General features: G+C 40.2%; 2 protein-coding genes across 4 annotated transcripts in view; one reads left to right on the forward strand and one right to left on the reverse strand.

Annotated features, from left to right (window-relative positions):
• Window positions 1–6,542, forward strand: part of LOC141911667 (biogenesis of lysosome-related organelles complex 1 subunit 1-like) — an 83,573-nt gene extending 77,031 nt beyond the window's left edge. Inside the window, exons 1-5 of one of the 3 annotated variants that reach the window (XM_074802663.1) lie at window positions 2,727–2,861; window positions 3,537–3,609; window positions 4,119–4,251; window positions 4,432–4,516; window positions 6,136–6,542. In XM_074802663.1, coding sequence (XP_074658764.1) covers window positions 2,789–2,861; window positions 3,537–3,609; window positions 4,119–4,251; window positions 4,432–4,516; window positions 6,136–6,146 — 375 coding nt within the window. In that variant the 5' untranslated portion in view covers window positions 2,727–2,788 and the 3' untranslated portion in view covers window positions 6,147–6,542. Of the gene's footprint in view, window positions 1–2,726; window positions 2,862–3,536; window positions 3,610–4,118; window positions 4,252–4,431; window positions 4,540–6,135 lie in introns of those variants that run through there. The other 2 variants (XM_074802662.1, XM_074802661.1) reach the window with 2 other exon arrangements.
• Window positions 6,543–6,800: 258 nt separating this feature from the next.
• The window catches only part of LOC141911683 (uncharacterized), a 29,904-nt gene continuing 15,660 nt past the window's right edge, over window positions 6,801–21,044 (reverse strand). Inside the window, exons 2-8 of the mRNA XM_074802685.1 lie at window positions 17,259–17,582; window positions 16,683–16,778; window positions 15,837–16,072; window positions 15,299–15,431; window positions 14,700–14,881; window positions 14,284–14,422; window positions 6,801–13,723 (exon numbers count right to left, since the gene is read on the reverse strand). Coding sequence (XP_074658786.1) covers window positions 13,629–13,723; window positions 14,284–14,422; window positions 14,700–14,881; window positions 15,299–15,431; window positions 15,837–16,072; window positions 16,683–16,778; window positions 17,259–17,582 — 1,205 coding nt within the window. The 3' untranslated portion in view covers window positions 6,801–13,628. The remainder of the gene's footprint in view (window positions 13,724–14,283; window positions 14,423–14,699; window positions 14,882–15,298; window positions 15,432–15,836; window positions 16,073–16,682; window positions 16,779–17,258; window positions 17,583–21,044) is intronic.

Raw genomic sequence — 21,044 nt, forward strand, 5'->3', positions numbered from 1 at the left:
GCTCCCGGCACAAGTCATGTGCAGAGGATACCAGAAAAAGAGTCAGCCAGGAATTTACTGCCCTCAACACACCCTCACACAAAACGCGAAAACCTGAATGTCAACGCCTCACGTTCACCATCTAACCACAGGGTGTACTGGGTGATGTTAGTAACTGACACACCTGTAAGTTTGTTCAAGACAAAAATAGCGCAGTACAACCAGATTGCCCGAATTGAGATTCAGGATCTCAACTAGCACTCAAAGGCGTGACAAGAGACTTCATCCCTGCCCGAGGTAGTCACAAGGACTCAATGAAACTAGCACTCACAAGCCGACAAGAGACTTCATCTCTGCCCGAGGTTGTCACAAGGACACAATGAAAACTAGCACTCAAACTAGAAATCAAAGGGCGAGACAGTAGAATCATCCCTCATCCGAGTGGTCACAAGGACCAATGAATACTAGTGGCGTGACAGTCCAGTTTAACCACTCCATTTTCACCGCGAACATCCTACAGATTTGCCCGTCATTAACGTCGCCAAGCACACTCTGCAGTTAGATAATGAACGTGAAGCAGTTGTCTTCCTGGTTTTCGTGTTCCGTATGAGGGCGTGTAGAGGGCAGCATTTCCTGACAGACTCTTTTTCTGACATCCTCTGCACATGACCGGCGAAGGGGCCGACGCTTTCGGACATGTGTTTTGTTCCATAGAACGTTGAAAATCGATAGAGAAATCGGCCCTGAAAAAAAAGAAGGAATTAGACGCTGGAAAATATAACGGATTAATAAACACAGAACAGTAACACATAAAACATAAAGACGTCGTTCCTCACAAGGGAGGAACCAGCTTGTAGAGCGCAGCGTCATCGCGAGGATGATCGCCGGGATGAACGCCATATTCGAAATCCTGTCAGCACAGTGTGAAGATCAAGAGATGAATGACTGGCCTAGTGATTCTACTCACCGTCGACCGGTGGCGTATTTCAATACTGACCAATAGGCAGTCGCGCTGTTGTCTGTTGAAAGGGTTTACATTGAAGTTTGTCCACCGTTCCGCTGTTACACCCACCGGGCGATCGTGACGTCACCTCTGTAATACATCCAGCATATAGACCAGGCACACGGGTACCATTGAATATTGATCTATAGAAATATCTCTGAACAGTTCGAATTGTCGAAGTTACCGCATGATAAAACACTGACGCGACGTCACCTTTATACACCCGGCATATAGAATAAACTTGATAGAAAAATAATAGCAAACAATTTGAATCCCCACTGCTCCTATACTGCGATGATGCTGATCGTTTACAGACCCTTGGTTGCAACGAAGTTTGTTAATCCTTTACCGACGGTTATACTACGTAATAAAATACAAAGAACATCAACCAACTTAATTATATAAAATGAACGTAAATTTCCTCAAATGGTGAACGCAGTTGGTAGACTACTGAAGAGGCTGACCTACTTTCTAAATGAAGTATAACGCCCCGCTGAGATGGAATGTTATACTGTATTCTGGAATCCGTCGATACTTTTAAACGAATACCTCAAACATCATTTTGGGAAAGCTTTTTAACATTAATTGAATTATCGATTGATTGATTCAATTATTTCTAGCAAAATATCAGATAACCATCTAATTCATTATCGACTGATTCGTTCTATGGACACAAACAAACAAGTCTAGTTCATGAATTCTTGCCCTATGAGACCTAATTTGATACTATGTGACTTCCAAAAGTAGGGTAAATTGTAAATTTTGATACAAATATACAGCTTTGAATCGTTAAGGCCATAGCCCCAGACTAATGGCAAGTGGATAATAGAAATGAGTTTACAGGGTTAGGTTTTTTTTTTTGGGGGGGGGGGGTAGTTAAGCTTTAGAGTACCATAGTTTAAAAGGTTAGGGTTCAGAGGGTTAGAATCGCCAATTCATTGCTATTTTTATCCTTTTGCGCCGATCGTTGCGATCGCATGATACGCGCGATACAATCGTGATATTCAACCAGAATCGCGAATTCTTTAGAATCGCATGCTATCCTTTTGCGACTCGATCGTAGCGATCGTAATGCCAGAGGCTAGTGGTCAACCGTTAATGATATATTCAGGGGCGGATCCAGGGGGATGGGTAGACAATATTGGAAGAAAATTTAAGGGCACCTTTCTGATCTTAGGGCACACCCAGTACCCAGGTCAATGCGAGTGCTGAAGGTGCGACGTCCTTCGAAGGGGGTATGGGGGCCCTCCCCTGAAAATTTTGAAAATATGGTACCATTTAAAGGCTTTTAGAGGGCTTCTAGAGACTAATTCAGCGCAATCCAGAATAAACGACCCGGACACGGAATTAGCGGTTGCTGAAATAATGCCGTCAAAAATATTGCCGGTGAAATTTCGAAGGGCACTTAAAAATTCTAGACCGTATTGGGCAATACGGCTAATACGGTCTGGATCCGCCTCTGATATTCAATTCATATAATCGTAGAATAGCGTTTTGAAATCATATGAATCACAAATTGATATATTATTTCCTTAAACTATGAATAGAATCGAAAAGATCGCAAATACTGTGTGATTGTGCTATTCAGAAATACCGCACCGTTCTCCAAGTTTATTCGACTAAGAACAAAAACTAGATTCGGTGCAAGAATACTCGTATAGATTCGGTGCAATCCAGCTATTCGGAGCAAACCTTGCTAAGCACCGAGTGACCACGCTATTCGTGATATAACCCTTACTTCACTTCCTGGTTTCTGTCAAAAATAGCAAATATTTTGGTTAATATTTCGTCCTTAGTTTTTTAAATATGCAAGAGAAGATGTTGTCATCTCTATTGAAACAACATCAACAAAAACAACAAGCCAGAAAAGACTCTCAGGGTAAAGAACAACCACAAGAGACTAATCGATTAGTATCAGGAAATACTCCTTCCGTCACAGAGTGGTGAACAACTGGTACTCGCTCACGGAAGATATAGTGAATGCTCCATCTACAAATGCTTTCAAATTACGTCTCGATAAACACTGGCAAGAAAAGCATTTCCTACTACGGGTCGAGCACTACTAACTTGGACCTGAATGTTATCGGAATTCACGGATGTTGTTATGTTTTCCGCTATTACCAAAGTGCTGGCAATACCTGGCAACTTAAGCGAAACACCGAGGCAGTCAAATTTATAGGCCAATAGGCCTTCTTCAATGACTGCGAAAACGATACGATACGATACGATAGTATTGAGTTGTATCTTTGCTATCCGTCCTGACTTTGTTGACACCCACCGAAAAACCGCTTACAATAAATAATGTTTATTTATATACATTGATATCTATAGTATACGTTATTTAAGGGGTTCTGTGTGAGTCGATATTAAGCACTACGTCATCAATATTGGCGTTTCAAAATAATTACAATTGTGAATTTTGGTGTTCGTTTAAATAGATATAGGCCTATATCGATGATCAGCCGGGCCTATATCAGGGCTCCTCTGATTGCCGGTCGTGTTGTTTTCAAGGCGTCGATGAATTTTAAAGTTTGTTTCCGTGTTCATTTTTCAGAGAAAAAGAAGAAAGAAGTGACGACTGCTGTAACTAAACTGACACACGCTCTAGTTGACCATCTGAACGCTGGGTAAGAACTAAACCAGTGCTTCTAGCCTGATATCAGTCAATATAGAAAATAAAATATGGGTCCAAGAGAAGAAAAGGTTAGAAGATTAGGACAGGACAGGCGTAGGATAGATAAATCTGCTGAGATGAAGGTCACGGTCCAGTTTCACAAAATCTTATTGCATAGATTGAATTTCTTCATTATTTCAGTTTATCTTAAACCTTTCAATGCTGACTAATTGATACCCAAAATTGCTGGAGATAATTCGAAAATTTTGAATTTTAAAAATGCACTGAATAGTGGGCATACCGCTGTAAGTGCGTTAACACCACGGTGCGATGTATCGTTAGGCTACTAGTAAAGTCTGTCACCGGTTTATACACCGCACTGATGGGTGGACGCGCTGAAAATGTTAAATCAATTCACGAGTTAATCATGTTTTGTGAAACGACCTCGGTTATAAGCGGGGATGACAACGGTAGGCTACCGGTACGTCACATTACAAGCCGGTATAATGTTAATTGTTTCAGCGTTGCGCAGGCTTACGTGAATCAGAAAAAGTTAGACACTGAAACGAAGATCTTGCAAGCAAATGCCGCCCAGTTCGCTAAACAGACAACACTCTGGTTGAGACTTGTCGAGGACTTCAATACAGCCTTGAAGGTTTGTTAGTTGAATGTCTAATATCTGGTGTTTGTAGTCCATTTCCAATTAAAGATATCTCAGGTGAAATACTGAACACATGTGGACGATCAGTTATTGAAATGTGCCGATGAAATGTCTAATATCTTGTGTTATTGGGATGAAAGTATGTACTCAATTTGATTTATTTGTTTTTCTCAGGAAATAGGCGATGTTGAGAACTGGTCTCGCAGCATGGAAACCGACATGAGAACGATATCCAGTGCTTTAGAATACGCTTATAAAGGTATTTACAAAAACTCTGCATGACGTTTCTTTCTTCTCATTTCATCCCACCGCGATATTCAATGGTCTTTAAAAGTTATCTAATGAATTAACTATGAATTCCTGCTCCTGGCTCTCCCTCTCCCCTCTCCCTCACCCTCTCCCATTGCCTCTCCCTCTCCCATTGCCTCTCCCTCACCCTCTCCCTCTCCCATTGCCTCTCCCTCTCCCATTGCCTCTCCCTCTCCCTCCCCTCTCCCTCTCCCCTCTCCCTCACCCTCTCCCTCACCCTCTCCCTCTCCCATTGCCTCTCCCTCTACCATTGCCTCTCCCTCTCCCTCCCCTCTCCCTCTCCCTCTCCCTCTCTCCCTCTCTCCTGTTTAGTTCTATAGTTAGTTCGAATAAATATACTTTTCAAAGTCCTAGAATTCCTAGATACGCTGTCAAGAGTTAAGATAAGACCGGGGCCTTATTGAACGCTTGCAACCAAATATGATTAAAAGTAGAACTAAAATGAGTTTAAACTGGTTTCAAGTAGTGAGATTGATTATAGACCTGAAATGAGCTTGGACTGGTCTTAAGTTGTTAGTTTGGTTATGGAACCAAAGTAAGCTTAGACTGGTCTTTAGTTGTCAGATTGGCTATAAAACCAAAATGAGCTCAGACCGGTCTTAATAAGTAAGCCTTGACTATGCAGCTGGTCCTTGTTCTTTGAACCTTCAACCTTTAAGTAGAGTAGAAATATATTATAACCGGAAAGCTGTATATTTTTCTTCCGCTGTCGATTAAAGCTGAAAGAAAGTGGTACGTCTATGATCTTACAATACGTGTAGTTAGTTTCATTGTTGATTGTTGCTTTGTCTTGTTCATCTACAACTTAATTTGCTGACAACTGGTGGTACTTGGATACCAGTTGTGTGTCATTATAATCACAAGTAGTCCCATATTAAAATCATATTTCTCAATATTATTTAGTTACTTACATCACTAATGCCAGCCGGGTACGCACCAATTTAGATGCATGATTTTTAAATAAATGTCATGAATATCTGCACTCAATTCAGATCTGTTCGATTTGCTTTTTGTTCGATCTTGATTTGGTTTTGTTCTGAACTTAGTATTAGACCGTCCAACTCTACTATCAAATTTTGTCCGAAGAAATCCGACTTGAGCAGAGTCTTCTGTACCATCCAACTCAGATGTCATTCTCAAGTCAAAAGAGGTGACTTGAGCGGAGTCTACTGTATCATCCAACTCAGATATCACTCTCAAGTCAAACGGTCTTACTTGAGTGGAGTCTACTGTACCATCCAACTCAGATATCACTCTCAAGTCAAAGATCAGACTTGAGCGGAGTCTACTGTATCATCCAACTCAGATATCACTCTCAAGTCAAAGATCAGACTTGAGCGGAGTCTACTGTATCATCCAACTCAGATATCACTCTCAAGTCAAAGATCAGACTTGAGCGGAGTCTACTGTATCATCCAACTCAGATATCACTCTCAAGTCAAAGATCAGACTTGAGCGGAGTCTACTGTATCATCCAACTCAGATATTGCTGCTTTTATTCGCGAGGGGTTTAGTTTGTAAAAGAATTCTGTATTTAAAATACATGTGATGCGTGGTTATTTTTTGCAGGAGAGCAATGAGCTACAAACTACCCTATCACCCGCGAGATTTACCAACTGATTTAGGTCATCGAAATCTAGCTGCCGCGACTACAGAAGACAGCCCCGCCTCAAACGGTGACAAACACAAATAATCAATTGTTGTAATGATTTTATATATCATGTAAATATTTTGTAAAAACTTGGGACCCAATTCCGCAGTTGTGGATGATGCAGGGACCCAATTCCGCAGTTGTGGATGATGCAGGGACCCAATTCCGCAGTTGTGGATAATGCAGGGACCCAATTCCGCAGTTGTGGATGATGCAGGGACCCAATTCCGCAGTTGTGAATGAAATCTATGAACGTCACATCTTACAGAAACTGCATCGAGAATCAATTAACTGATTTCTAGTCTAAATGCTATTGTAATTATTTGTAAATATAATAGATATCTAATTTATTTAATTCCTGTCAGTCTTGATGAAGATGTTTCTTTTTGAAAACCAGGTAGAAGTTGTTAATATATATATGTAGTTCATTTTCGTGTAAAATAGCTCTGGTGAAGCCTTGAACACATGACAAAAAGTGCCACAATATATGAACATACAAGACATTAAGCGATTCCACAAAAATCCATCAGAATATAACGATGCTTTTTCATATCTTAAAAAGTTTTTTTTTTATTTTCCATGAAAAAAATCAGGATTTTATACAAGCCAGAGATGCATTGGAATGTTACTAATACAGAAAGATAGACAGATAATAATAATCATAATAATAAGAGGAATGGGGGAAAAAACGTTAAATAAAATTTCATCTAGTCGAAGGTCGACTTGAACAATCGAAAAATATTTACAAAACCTGAAAAAAAAATTATTACACAAATTGTTTACATCGATTACATTTACTCAATGGATATAACATCTATAAATAACGTATCCCGACTCCTGCCAGGCGTCTGTGCGAGGGCCATCCTCCCTAAACAGTAGTCGCAGGGATGAAATAATCTTGTGGACACATCCTTCCTCAGCAGAGATTTGAACTTGATACCTCATCTTTGAGGGCAGGGAGTGCCATCAGCTGGTTCAAATCCTTACGAGGAAGTAACGTGGCTGGTCTCGCAATGCGTTCAAATCCCTGCGAGGGAGGATGTGGTCGCCATACCACTCCTGGCAATCGAACACATCACCGCTGGATCCCCAATCGGGATTGAGTTTGAGATTACTTCGGAAGATTTTTTCTAACAATCGCATCTCGCCCTTAAAGTTCGCACACGGAATGATGGAATGAATTTAAACCTGTACGGTACCTGAGAGAAGCAGAGTGTGATTGGACCATTGATTATATTCAATATCTACCGTACAAGGGTTTACTTTTCAGGAATGACACATGTACCGAGTCCCTGGACTCAGATCAGCCCCGATGTCTTAGTCCGGTGGTGTGATAAGCGGACCAGTGCGCACATCTCATTAGAGTGAATGCTAGGTCCGTTATAAATTGGAATGGACTAAATTTAGAACGCTCGAGATAAGTTCGTGAGTACGTGGCTATAAATGCAGATTACGATGATTGTTTTTTAAGGGATGATTTGAAGATCGAAACTCGTTTTATTAAGATATGACGCTAGAAATTAACAGACCGCGTCTCGTGTGTACTTAAAATCAGAATACTGAAATCGTACAAGTTTCCGGTCCGGACTACTGACAAAAATCGATTATAAACTTATATCGTTGGTCCCGAATGGTCACCGAATTAATACGATCCCTGCCGACTACGAGATATCTCTTAAGTCCAGTTCCACCATCATTGCCACAACAAATTATCTCGTAGCTGCTTCATCTTGTTCCCTGTTTGATATTTGCACTCCGGCACACGGGAATGAGTCAATGACACGGTTCCTGATTGGCTGGCAACGTGAACAAACTCGACTTAATTCTCAATGCTCATTGGTCAATTTCGAGCAAAAACAGACTTCATCGTCAGCCTACGAGCATATTCATCGTGGCAATCGGGGGCAGCACCGTATTAGCCGGCAGCGAACGAGTTAAGCCGGTTTTACTTTACATCTATAAGACACATATATACTAAAATACCGTAAATTCCTAACAGAAATTTTGCAACAATTGTTCTTATATTTTTTACTGTGGTCCCCATTATTAGTATTATTAATGTTGAAAGATACACTGACACACTCATATATCTATATATATATATATATATATTTATATACATATATATTGTAATGCCTATATAGTGTACACCCTATATGGCGTACACTATATCGGCCTATCATACGTACTACTAACTTATTGCATTGTTGCACGTTTTTTTTTTTCATTTCATTTTTACAGATGTTCTTATTACTGTTTCGAGAACCTCGTCGAACGAAGTCGACTTTAATACCGCTGCTGGTTTAATATTCGTTCGTAATTCTCCGTCGAAATGAACGAGAATTGTATCGATATAATTTCCGTATTAAATACATTTTAAAACCGTAAATACGAGGACTGTATGAGAATTATACATCTATAATCTTGTATTAATACAAGTTGTACGGGAATGTACATCTCGTATTGATGATATTAATACAGCTTGTACATGTATGATCAATTTAATACACCTTGTATGATCTGATGAAAATAGCTTGTATTAATACAGCCTGAACAGTGTATTGATATAGCACGTGCAGTGTATTAATACATGTGTACTTTGTATGATCTACATGAATAGAGCTTGTTCAATATATTGACACTGCTTGTACGAACGATTAATACATCTCGTATTAATACAGCTGTATGAAGTAGTAATACATCTCGTATTAATTCCGCAATACAGGAATACACACAATATATGTATATTAGCACATTCTTAATGAAACTATACACAGTCGGCTAAATCTAATATATTTACAGTTATAGTTCGTTTTTAACTAGTACAAAGAACGTGAAATTTTTTCTAGATCGGTTTCATTCAATATCGGGATCTATTTCTTTCTGGCCTTGAACAAAGGTCGCGGTAACAACCACCGCCAGAAGGAGCATCGACTGCTTAATTCAAAGAATGTTGTATTATTTATTATTATTACGAAACAGTTAATACGACTATACATTGTATTAAACACTTCACGATAGCCACTTAAAGCTTAGATAGGTCTTCACAGTACACCGAGCTCACAATTTAGCAACAAAGGCGCCACCTATACAATCATAAACCGCATATGTATACATATATTTTGAACACTATACTAGTACAAGTTTGTTTCAGTTGCTGCCTTGTATTTGGAATTTTCATTATGCGTCGCTCAAGAGATACTTTTGAATGTATTACATGTAGTTTCAATAGAAACCTTTGGTCGATTATTTGTACGCGCTAAAGCCAGCAGCAGGGGTCAGTTACGTAGGCCAGGGAGGCGCTTACTGATGGAGGAGTGTATCTGGTTCTTAAGTAGAGTACATTCCAACCACAAACATGGAGCTGGATGATCCACGGGTAAAATCAAACTCACACTGCTATAGCCACAATCAAACGGAGACATAGAGTGTCTAACTCGCCGGGGACTAAACCCATGTCAACTTTAGCTCCTGCCTGCTCTGACTTAGCCCTGTCATCAAAAGCTCATAGTGATTGTGACTTATATTGTTAGGTGCAGGGGCCAGTTGCACAGTTGTGACTTAAGTCCAAAAGTGGTCTTAAATCTTGAGACTGGTCTTAAGTTGTTCGACTGGCTATAGAACTAAGTTGGTCTTAGACTGGTCTTAAGTCTAAGCCATGACTATGCAACTGGCCCCGATGCCTCCCTGTGTCCACTATCTCTAACGAAGGTTCGATTGTTTCGATGTGAAACTGACTCCGGTTTACTGATCATTCAGCAACTTCAGTTTACAAACGATAAGTCGATATTTCACATGACAAAAACGCCCTACAAAAAACGTGGACAAGGAAATCGTCTTCGGGCCCAGAAAAGTTTTCTCGCCTTCAGAAAATAATCATTGATTCCATCATTTTTACTGCCGTGAAAAAACGACATAGAAACTAAATCTAATTTTCCAGATTCCATTTACTAGATTCTACAGCGCCCAGAAAAAGGTGCATAAAGCGTACGAAGCGTATTGAGCTAAAACGATACAAATCCGGCGCGTGCGCCGCGTGTGAAAATAAGACGGATTTAAATGAATCACAGCGAAAAAATAAGATACTACAGAAATAATTACTCGAATCGAGAAATCAGCTCTTTTTCGAGAACATGCAAATGAAAACCTAAGAAAGATCTAACAGGCTAAACAATCAATATTATTTCTTCTTGATTATTATTATTATGAATGCAGATTATATGCAAATTAGTGATGAAAAAGGATGCTTATTGGTCGTCCAGAGGGAACTGTAATTGCGCCGTGGTCTCAAGAGATGCAAATCAAAAACCGTATGCAAATAAGAGATGAATAGAGGTTGCTGATTGGCTGATCATTAGAATGCATGCTATATGCAAATTAGTGATAAATAAAGATTGGTTGAAGGAAAGATTTGAATCATAACCTGACCTATCAATAAAACCATTATGCATGCAAATTATCTATACCGGTATGCAAATTAGTCAGAAAATGTAGCCGATTGGTTGATGGATGAATATTTGACCTACATAATCGTCGTATAATACATAATAGATAAAAACTTGTTTATATATTTGAATAATTCACCGGTTCCGCAGTACGAACGGACATTTATCAGTTGCATAAGTTTTTCTTTATCGAAAATTTTAATGAACGTAATTCGTCTTTGCTGCTGCCTAGCGGTTAGTTGCAATGCCACGAAGTAAGGCCGTCTGGGTGACACGTTCCCAACTATTATTACCACATTTCGAAAGAAACGCGTTGAAATTTCTATCAGAGTGAAAATCATTATTTTTGCTTCGTTACCGGAAACAACTATAAACGGTTTTATTACTATATAGACTTGACAACGGTTCACTCCTAGAATTTCGGGTTAAATTTTTTAAAAATCTATTTTTGCTCAAAACCCAGTTTCACAGTTGCGCATAATAGGAACTATGCAGTGGAAATTCGTTCATTTAGATCATTTCTAAACTTAAGAGTCAAATTTAACCAACAACTGTGCAACCGGGACCAGGATAAGAGGTGTCGGTGCTAAGAATTGGGAAATCGAGCGTGAATTAACTTTTTGAACTTCTTTTACAAGAATTACAATATTCACAATATTCACAACAACAACGCACAGCAGAAGATAAAATCTGGCGAATTTTTCGTTTTTGCGAATTTACAATTCACACCTCGCAACTCTCTTAAATATAGGAAAGAAAATAAATAGTGATGAAAGTCTGAGATAGGGAACCAGTCTCTTAGTATGATAACGATGAATATAAATATCTGGAAACCAGTCCAGTAGAATGAATGAATGAATGAATGAATGAATGAATGAATGAATGAGTGAATGAATGAAAATGAGGGGGTGTTCTATCGGATCAATTGCGCAGAGTGGATTTTAAATTCATCGGAAGGGGAGTTCGCATGCATTCGAGATCCCTTTTTTTCAGTCAAGTTTATACAGAGGATGGGGCTATAAAACGCAGGGGGCCAGTTGTTTGATTACAGCCAAAACTGTGGATATGAATAACTATCGAAACTCAAACAAATCATTGAAATGGCCCCTGTAGAAACCACCTCCCAGACTAGGCTTGCGGTTACGCAGCCATCAAATTGACCTCTATAGCCTGAAGGATCGAGAATAAGCTAAGACTAGTTTTAAACTCTGTTAAAAAACCAAACGCAAAGTTTCAGGAAAAACCGGCCGTTTGAACAGGTTATCATTACACACATGTTGATTCATACACAAACATCATATCATACAGAAAATGTGATTACTTATTAAAACTCAACGATAGTATTCCACCAATCAGGGCAAAGGTCGTACAGTTCATCCTTGAAATACACGAGACGATACTCATCATCATATCCCGCGCTACCGTTCAAGAGCACCATGGCTACCGTGGTTTGATTGTAGAGTTAACCGAGCGAAGACTGGCGAGTCATCGCTTGCCACAGTAACGAAGCCCGTAACGCGTTTCAATTATACAAAGTTTATCGGTTCATTTGTTTTCGCAGATTTCAAAGACGTACAAATCAAAATCTATGATGATGTCATCCTTTAAAGGCGTGGTCTTTGGTTTTCTAAACGCCGCAACCTTTTTGCGTTAAACCTTTATCTTATTGACATGGAAAACACAATACAAGCATATTATATAAATACATACATAGCCAACAGCACAAACAAACATCCTGAACTTATGTTTGGCTTTGAAACGTCGATGAAAAAAGGAAGGAAGCCCAGAATTCAGCTTCATCATTAGAGCGAATTAAACTCGTACACGTACTCGTACAAAACTTGCTCAATTCACGCGATATTCAAGAGCTGTGTTTTATGCGGTAGAGACTGGTATTTACTTTAACCCAGGGATTGGTCAACTCAGTTGAATTTTAATTAAGGGCTTCGGGTTGGTCATTAGACCAGTTCCATTTTTAACCTGGGGTTTACCTTTTCGTCGATTAAGTGGCGACTATACCATCGAACCCAGACATGAAAACCGACGCCATTTCATATGATGAGCAAGTTAGAATTTGTAACTATGGTGCTAGAGTCAAGGATGAACTGTTGAGCCAGTTTCTATTCACCACATCAAAAAAAGTGATTCCAACAAAACTTTTCAAAGTAAATCCATCCAGTCAAACTATCAACAGTAATTAATTGATTCAAACATGAAAAAATCATTCCCGCATTAAAAAGAAAATCAAGAAACTTCGGGGAGCAGAGGGGGGTTCGGGGCAGCGTTAGCGATCTGCGATTTTCGTAAATCGAATCATTCTTCATATCTCTGTACAAATTGTGCGTATCATACGATTCAATCGAAATTACGACCAATCGCAGATCACTTCCTGCCCGATCCCCGCGGCATGGCTAGTTCCATCCCCGAAAATGCCGATAATTTCAACATTCAGCGCAAACAATCGTTAGTTTGACTATTTGTGATCTAAGAAGAGCCGAACGTTCTTAAGTCGGAACTATAGCCCGGAAATAGTCGATGTAGTTCGGACCTTGTTTCAAGATGGCCGACATTGTGAAATACGTAACGATTGAACTATAGTGCGTTCCTCATCAGTTTCGACTAACTACAATAACTGAAGTTCAGTTATTACAGGATATAGTTGAGGTGGCGGCCATCTTTGTTTAGCGTGAGGAACCACCGGTTACAGAATGACAGGAAGAAACCCCACGTAATCAGTCCACCAATCAGGAGATGCGTCGGAAAATACTGTCTAGACCAATCAGGAAATACCATACATGTACATTACACATCGCGATAAACTTACAAAAAACTAGAAAATCAAATAATGGGTAAAAATCACTAGCGATAAACCACGGAAATCATCGCCGTGGATACTCTTCTTTCAATGTGGAAAGTCGTATTATTGAATTTGATTTTTGAATTCGTCGTCCTCATACTACGGTTTATCAATATCGATTGAGCATCATCGCGAGAACACCCAGCAACAATAACATCGGTTCAACGGCCAGCCTGTTTCCATGGTTAGGGCCTTTACTTCTACCTACATACGAGGAAGATAAAGAAAAGTCTGAATGGATGGAGTTCAAAATGTTTTTTGGTTCGAATTTATATTTTTGTGAATAAGAGAATAAGAGAGGACATGTGGAGGACAGTGGGAGCTAACGAGGAGATAGGGTTTGATGTTTGTGGGGAGGGATGCGTCACTGAAGGAGGTCAGATACTAGATTGAGAATTTGAATGGGATATGGGAAGGACATGGCGAGGGAGTGTTAGTCAGGAAGGGGAGGACATGGCGAGGGAGTGTTAGTCAGGAAGGGGAGGACATGGGAAGGGGAGGACATGGTGAGGGAGTGTTAGTCAGGAAGGGGAGGACATGGTGAGGGAGTGTTAGTCAGGAAGGGGAGGACATGGCGAGGGAGTGTTAGTCAGGAAGGGGAGGATATGATGAGGGAGTGTTAGTCAGGAAGGGGAGGACATGGGAAGGGGAGGACATGGTGAGGGAGTGTTAGTCAGGAAGGGGAGGACATGGGAAGGGGAGGACATGGTGAGGGAGTGTTAGTCAGGAAGGGAAGGACATGGTGAGGGAGTGAATGATTTTACCTGACGATGGTTTCTGTTGAAGGTTTATAGCCATGTCGGTCGCTCCGACATCGTTTACAACTCGAACATTTATCTTTCCGAAATGTTCCTTCGTAACCTCGTGTATCTTCAGGTTCACTTTGAAATGTATTTTAGATTCCTGAAATAACACAGACAGATTCCACAGATTCCACAGATTCTTCGAGTATTGGTTGGAAAGACATTCGCAATAACATTACTATCACTATCATTATCATTATTACTATGTCCACATCATCATTTGTTTGAATTAGTTTGTATTCTACATTCATTGGTATTTCATATTTCAATATTCATAATTTTGCAACATCAATTTTAGTCTTAGCAAAACTGACTGAATCTTTGTAAGATTTTCCTTGAAATAAAGATATATTTTTCTGGTGATTTATTCCACTTACCGCTTTGCTGAACAGGTCGTAAGTAGGATAATCAATGCCTTCGGTTAGCGTCGAATTGCCTTTCTGTAATTGCCATTTGGTGCTGATTATTTGAGGATTCGCCATCACCGAACATGAGATCAGAACGTCTTTCTCTCCGTTTTCAATTTCCCAGTTTACCGGACACGAAATAACCGGTTTAGCTGCAAATCAACGATACTCACAATTATTACCTGATATCAAATCTCCATTCTGCTCTACCTTAGATATTTAGAAAAAGTTTAACCCTGTTAGCTGTTTAACCCTGTTGGCTGATCCCTAAATATTTGGGAAAAGTTAAGCCAGTTAGCCATTCCCTAGATATTGAGGACATTTCTAAGCTTTGTTGAGTATACTAGATATTAGGGCATTCCGTTTCTGTTTTTCTAGATAATTGGGGGGGGGGGGGCATTCACATTCCCTCAACTCATCATAAGCCATTTCCCCAAGACATATACGACATTTCTAAGCGATCAAATGCCATGTCAAAATCAGGCTCCTCAGTTAAAGAGGGTATCCATGTAGAGACAATCAGGCAGGTCCACAGGTTCAACGGGTCGATTAAGTTGATTATTACTTACTGGAAATACTGAGATATTTTGTGTTGATAGTCGGAGGGTCCGAGCCGGACGCTGCACGACATTCTAACGTTCCGCTGTCCTCGACCTTGAATTGACATCTGTTGCAACTTCGGCCTGTTTCGTATTTGAACGTCTGCCAAGAAAAACCAACAAAAACATTGAATATCACGATAATCGCTTATTCCAATTCTGCAGGAAATGGAAATTTTACCCTATCCCTCTGGGCCATCGAGACCCTACTAGACCCTCAATCCTAAACCCTAACCCTCTGGGCTACCTAGATATCAAACCCTGGATCCTAAACCCTTAGCCTCTGGGCCATCTAGATATTAAACCCTGGATCCTAAACCCTAACTCTTCAGCGATTCAAAAAGCCACCATTTTCTTTTTCCAGTATTACTTTAGTTTAAGGGATGATTACAACAACTAGAAATTGAAGAAGTGTCAATGATTTTATCTTGACCTAAATAGTGGGGTCAAAGTTATGAAAACAACCACCACCCGATAATTTTGGCAGCGGACCCCGCCGAACTCTTACCCGTTTAAAGTCGGTTTTTGGCCCGAGGCCGATAACGTTACTCGTATGAGTCGTGAATTTATGCGAGATGTCGACGGCGCCGAGGTACACACTAATACTCGGAGTCGGATTACCGCCCTGCACCGAGCATGTCAGATTACCCGGTGTATTCTGTTGTAACACGATCGTGTTCGAAGCTTCTCCGACTTGATTTTTTCCGGCTTCTTGGTATAAAATTCTCGGAATGCTCGGCGATTCTGAAGAAGAAAATGACGTAGGTTTATTTAGAAAATTGAAGTCATCGGTAACTTGTGTGAATAATTTCCATGAATCGTTTGAGTCATTGATAAGAGTCACTAGTCATAATTTTACTGAATTGGTGAAGTCATTGAGAATGAGAAGGTCATCATTAGTAACTAATCATAATTTTACTGAACCATGGAATATAAAGGTCATCATAAGTAACTACATAATACTAATTTTTCTGATTTAGGGATGGAAGGTCGGCATTAGTAACTAATCATAATTTTTCTGAAGCGTCAAGATTAGTCAATGATAATGAGAAGGCTGTCAATATCATGGTCGCTACGGGTAAAAACAATTTTACCGAATCATTAGAGGCATTGCGAGCGAAACCGTGATAAAACCATCATAAAACATGGTCATTAATAACTAATCATAATTTCACTGTTGAAGATAGTCATGCGTACAGGTAACAACAGGTAATCATAATTTTACTGAATCATGACAGTGAGTAACTAATCATAATTTGGAAAATCTGTTCTGGCCTGCCAGTGCAACGCACTATCAATCTAGTCCCCTGCCAATGAAAATATCCATTCCAATATTCGTGAGAACACAACTTACCTTTTACGAAGAGATCAATTTTAGCTTGAGAAAGAACAGTTCCATCGGATTTCTTAATACGACAAATGTATGTTCCGTTGAGTGCCATCGATACAGCTAGAAAATAAAAACGACGAGAATATTCTATAGTCATTATCACTCTTTCTCCATATTCTGAGGCTACAGTTGCTCAAAAGTTGTTTAGAGTTAACCAGTTGATAGTTGACGTAGTGACAATTAAAAGTTTATTGTTACTACACGGTATTGATCCGCCGGTTATCTTTAACCAACTTTTCAGCGACTGCAGCCCCTGGAATTCTAAAGGGGCTGTATTCATAGTTAAGTGTATGACATCATGGCTGCTGAAATAGCGAGGCTTTCGCCCCTCCTCCCCCCCGGCAATAAATTCAGAAAATTAAGCTCAATTCTGGTGTGATCTTCCCTGTTTTACATTAGCTTGATACATTTCAAGGCAGTTATCTAACATTGTACCCGAGTTTCATCAAGATCCACTGACTATCAGTATCTGAAACACAGCCATATATTATACAGACTGAAGGGTCTCCCACAGTCAAACGCGAACCAATAGATACTTACAGGGTATTTTAACGTGCACTTTTCCGGTGTCAGCGGTCGTGTCAACGTAGTACGGACCTTGCATGTTGGCAATCTGTTCAACGATGACGTAATGATCGCTGGCCGGACTAACGATCATACCGCTGCCGGGCAACACCGGGCTATCGTACGTCCGGTCGGGCCCGTATTGTCGTAGAATGATTTCGAACACGCCCTTATACGGAAAACGTATTTCGGCGTTGAACTGCTGGTAACCGGCGATGGTGCAGTCGAATTCAGCAGGCGTACCCGGCGACAGCAGCAGACGGTCGCGAATCGTTGTCTTCACGGTCATCGCGTACGCGGCTACAAAATATAAAACGATAAACAAACATTAATCTTTTCATTTGATTCAGATTTACGGCGCAATGTATGGCGGCCACAGAAGTTACGGAGTGGCCCCTTTTACTTCACTTGCTTTCCCCCCCCCCCGACTATTCTACACGTTGTTTTTCCTGACTTGATCTGCTGAGAATCCGATCAATTAACACAGTCAAATACGTAAGACATAGACGGGAAAAAAAACAGTTTGATTTTGTGCGCGATCTAGCAATCTCAACAAATATCCCTGACTTTTTAGTTTATTTACAAAATTACCCGACTATTCGACTTATACATAGTCAAAACCTTTAAAACAGGGTCATTGCCAACGTCATTACTTCATTAATTCTATGTTCTTAGCCTCAGTACGTAGTAGACCATATGGGTCCAGTACATGTATATCCATTATAGGTGGCGTTCCTTCAAACTAGGTTACAAACTATTGAGACTGATTTTGATGAAATCTTTGTACACTTCTTAAGTACACCTAGTAAACCAGCGAGGCAGAAAACCCGTTTTCGCTACTTTGCAGCTATATTTATTATTTTCATTTTCATATATCATCCTCATTCATTAACACATAATTCTATTATTTACAGCATATTCACAGACAATAAACTCTGTTGATATGTATATTCAGTATTCCCTCGGCAGCAACCGGCTGACCGAGGCTAGCCACCGGTCGTATCCAAGGTTACAGCAGATGTATAATCAAATCTCTATTGGAATTTCAGAGTAAACACGCAGCTAGACCTTGTGATATATATCTGTGTATGTTTCCTCTGCGTCCGAACTGTTGCTCATGAATATTTGATTAAGATGAACTGTTGTATCTGTTTGCGTGGGGTGAGAGGTCGGGCGCCAGGTCAGGCGCGAGGTTGGGTGAGAGGTCGGGAGCGAGGAGGTCGGCAAGAGGTCGGCGTATTATTCTTAGAATGTTTCAGCCACACAAACTCATCCTTTACACGCAATTCTAGGCATAGATCCGACCAACTTGTTGGTCAGTTGATCAGCTTACTCAATTGCTGAGGGTATATGCAAAAATAGTCTTGCTGAGGTAATAGTCCCGGATTGGTTTGAGCATGGACTCTTCGTTTTAGAGTCCATGGTTTGAGCCAATTCTTTCACAGAGCATTTTTGTATTGGTGACAAAGCACATTTAACAATACTTTTTTCAGGAACAAGTGCCTGTTAACGGCGTCAATAAAAAAAAACCCCGGATCAGAAAAGTTATGGACTAAAAGCATTTTTCTTTGAGAGACGATGAAACAATAACATATACAAACGGTTTAACATTTAAAACGTGAATCGATGCTTACTCTTCTACACATTATTAATTTATTCTCAAATTGACTCCGCCGCTGATAGGAGTATACGCTCGGGGGCCAAACAAACCATCCGGTCGCGCTCGCTCGATCCAAAACTTTCAACGACAAATCACAGAAATTTCTCGACGATGTAAACACAGCCCTGAAGCGTCAACTAACCGTCGTCGAAGTCACAATCGTGGCGCAGAGAAGTTTTCATTGTAAAAATAAAACGACCGATTTTTCTTTTCTTTTCATTTCAAAAAGCTTGTTGTGTCATATTTCAGTCAGTCCTGGATATGAGGAGTTTTTAAAGGGAAAAGTTCAAAAGTGTCTGCATCACTTTCATATCCTAATTACTGTAGACTCCTCCTAAATCGGAACTGTTTATCTCAGTAAACTGTAAATTCAGTGGTTTTGTTATCAAATCTTATACACTGCCTGAACTCAGTTTCTCATTAGGTAACCTCTTAATTTAGTAAAAAAGATCCTGATCTTGATCTTAAATTAGGAATTGACCCTGTTATTTATTTGGTTGGTAAATTTTGTTTGATTTTCTGATTGAGTGTCCCTTACAGACCCACCACAACTGCCGGGAGCGAAACAGGGGGTTTAACTTTGAAATCGGAAATTGAAGTAGAGAAAGATCCCGATCTTAACTGCACCTATTTAGGCGTAGTTCACTGTACAACTACAAACTAGACAATCATTCAATTCCTTATTTCTCGAAATTGAAGGAGTTTTGAAGGAGTTTCAGGCATTTCGCGCGAATCAAAGGAGTTTCAAGCTCCTTTAAAAGCGTTTTCCATTTTGGAGTTTTTTCAGGAATCACGGAGACGTAGAGAAAGGACCCTGTAAATTGAGCCGCGCTCGATGTGATCGCAACGTTTTTCCGAAATCAACCGACAGCCCTGACGCGTAAGTTTCGAATTACGCGCCGGAAAATTCAATGAAGACAAAACAAAACGACGAGGGATGAAAAAAAAACCGAACGAGAGACGAGAGAAAAATGTAACGCGATCGTAAATAACATCCGCGAGGCAATGCCGATGATTGCGATTGTTTTTATGAAGTAAGAAGTACGAGTATCGTTTTATGTCGTTGATCTTCGATCGTTTAAACGGTGTTCGACGAATCACGCGCCCGATCGTTATTTTTAGAAAACCGGGATTTTTATTTTTTCGGATGAATAAAAAAAAAAAGCGGAAAAATTTTCAACGTTCGTCGAAGCGGCGCGAAATGTCGACGATCGCTTTCCGTGATAAAATGTTTAATAATTTCAGGGCTTCACTTGAAATCTAATTACAATCGAATTCAATTATCAAGTTCAGTGAAAAAGAAAAGGTTCAATTAAATCGTAATTTTGTTTTTACCCTGTTGTTTGTCCTCATTGTCAATTAGAAATGTCTCAGGTGACGCGTTGAGACAATCATGAATTTGAAGAATTCTGATTGTGTAGAAGTGATAAATATTGATCACCTCAGGTCCAGACAGCAGATTGTTACGTGTATTACTATGTTACGGTGTAGTAGTATCCTCCATCTGATTTATGGCCTCGTTTAGATCCGCTGCTGCTGCTGCTGCTGCTGCTGCCACTTGTTCAGCAGTCATTTTATTATTCATAGCATCAGATTTTCAGTCAGGGGGTGGGCGGTTAGAGGAGAGAGGGTAGAGGAGACATGGTCAGATCTAATGAAAAAGGGATGGAATGCCCCCTGGCCTGACATGTTCACAGTAGAAGCCCGTCCCCCCTCCCCTCCCCTCCCCCCCCAATGATTTGATTTCGTAAGACAGAGTTTCCCCGAGAAACGCTGATTTGGGCCAGATCGGAGTTATTTTTGCCCGGGTCTGATCGTCTCCGTGTGATTATTGTAGGTTATATATGGAGACAGATTTTTCAGACACAACAACAATAGACGCGCGAGCAGCCTGCTGCCTGCACGCGCCGCGCTGCTTCTCCGTGGCAGAAGCTGATTCATTATATCACCTTTTTAAGGTCAAACTCTGTGTATTACGTAATTGAATGATTTTTGCAGACGTGACTCTCTCTCTCTTTCTCCCTCTCTCTCTCTCTCTCTCTCTCTCTCTCTCTCTCTCTCTCTCTCTTTCTCCCTCTCTTTCTGTCTCAGTGATGTGGTAA

The sequence above is a fragment of the Tubulanus polymorphus genome, chromosome 10 (assembly GCF_964204645.1).
Source record: "Tubulanus polymorphus chromosome 10, tnTubPoly1.2, whole genome shotgun sequence".
Classification (NCBI taxonomy): Eukaryota; Metazoa; Nemertea; class Palaeonemertea; order Tubulaniformes; family Tubulanidae; genus Tubulanus; species Tubulanus polymorphus.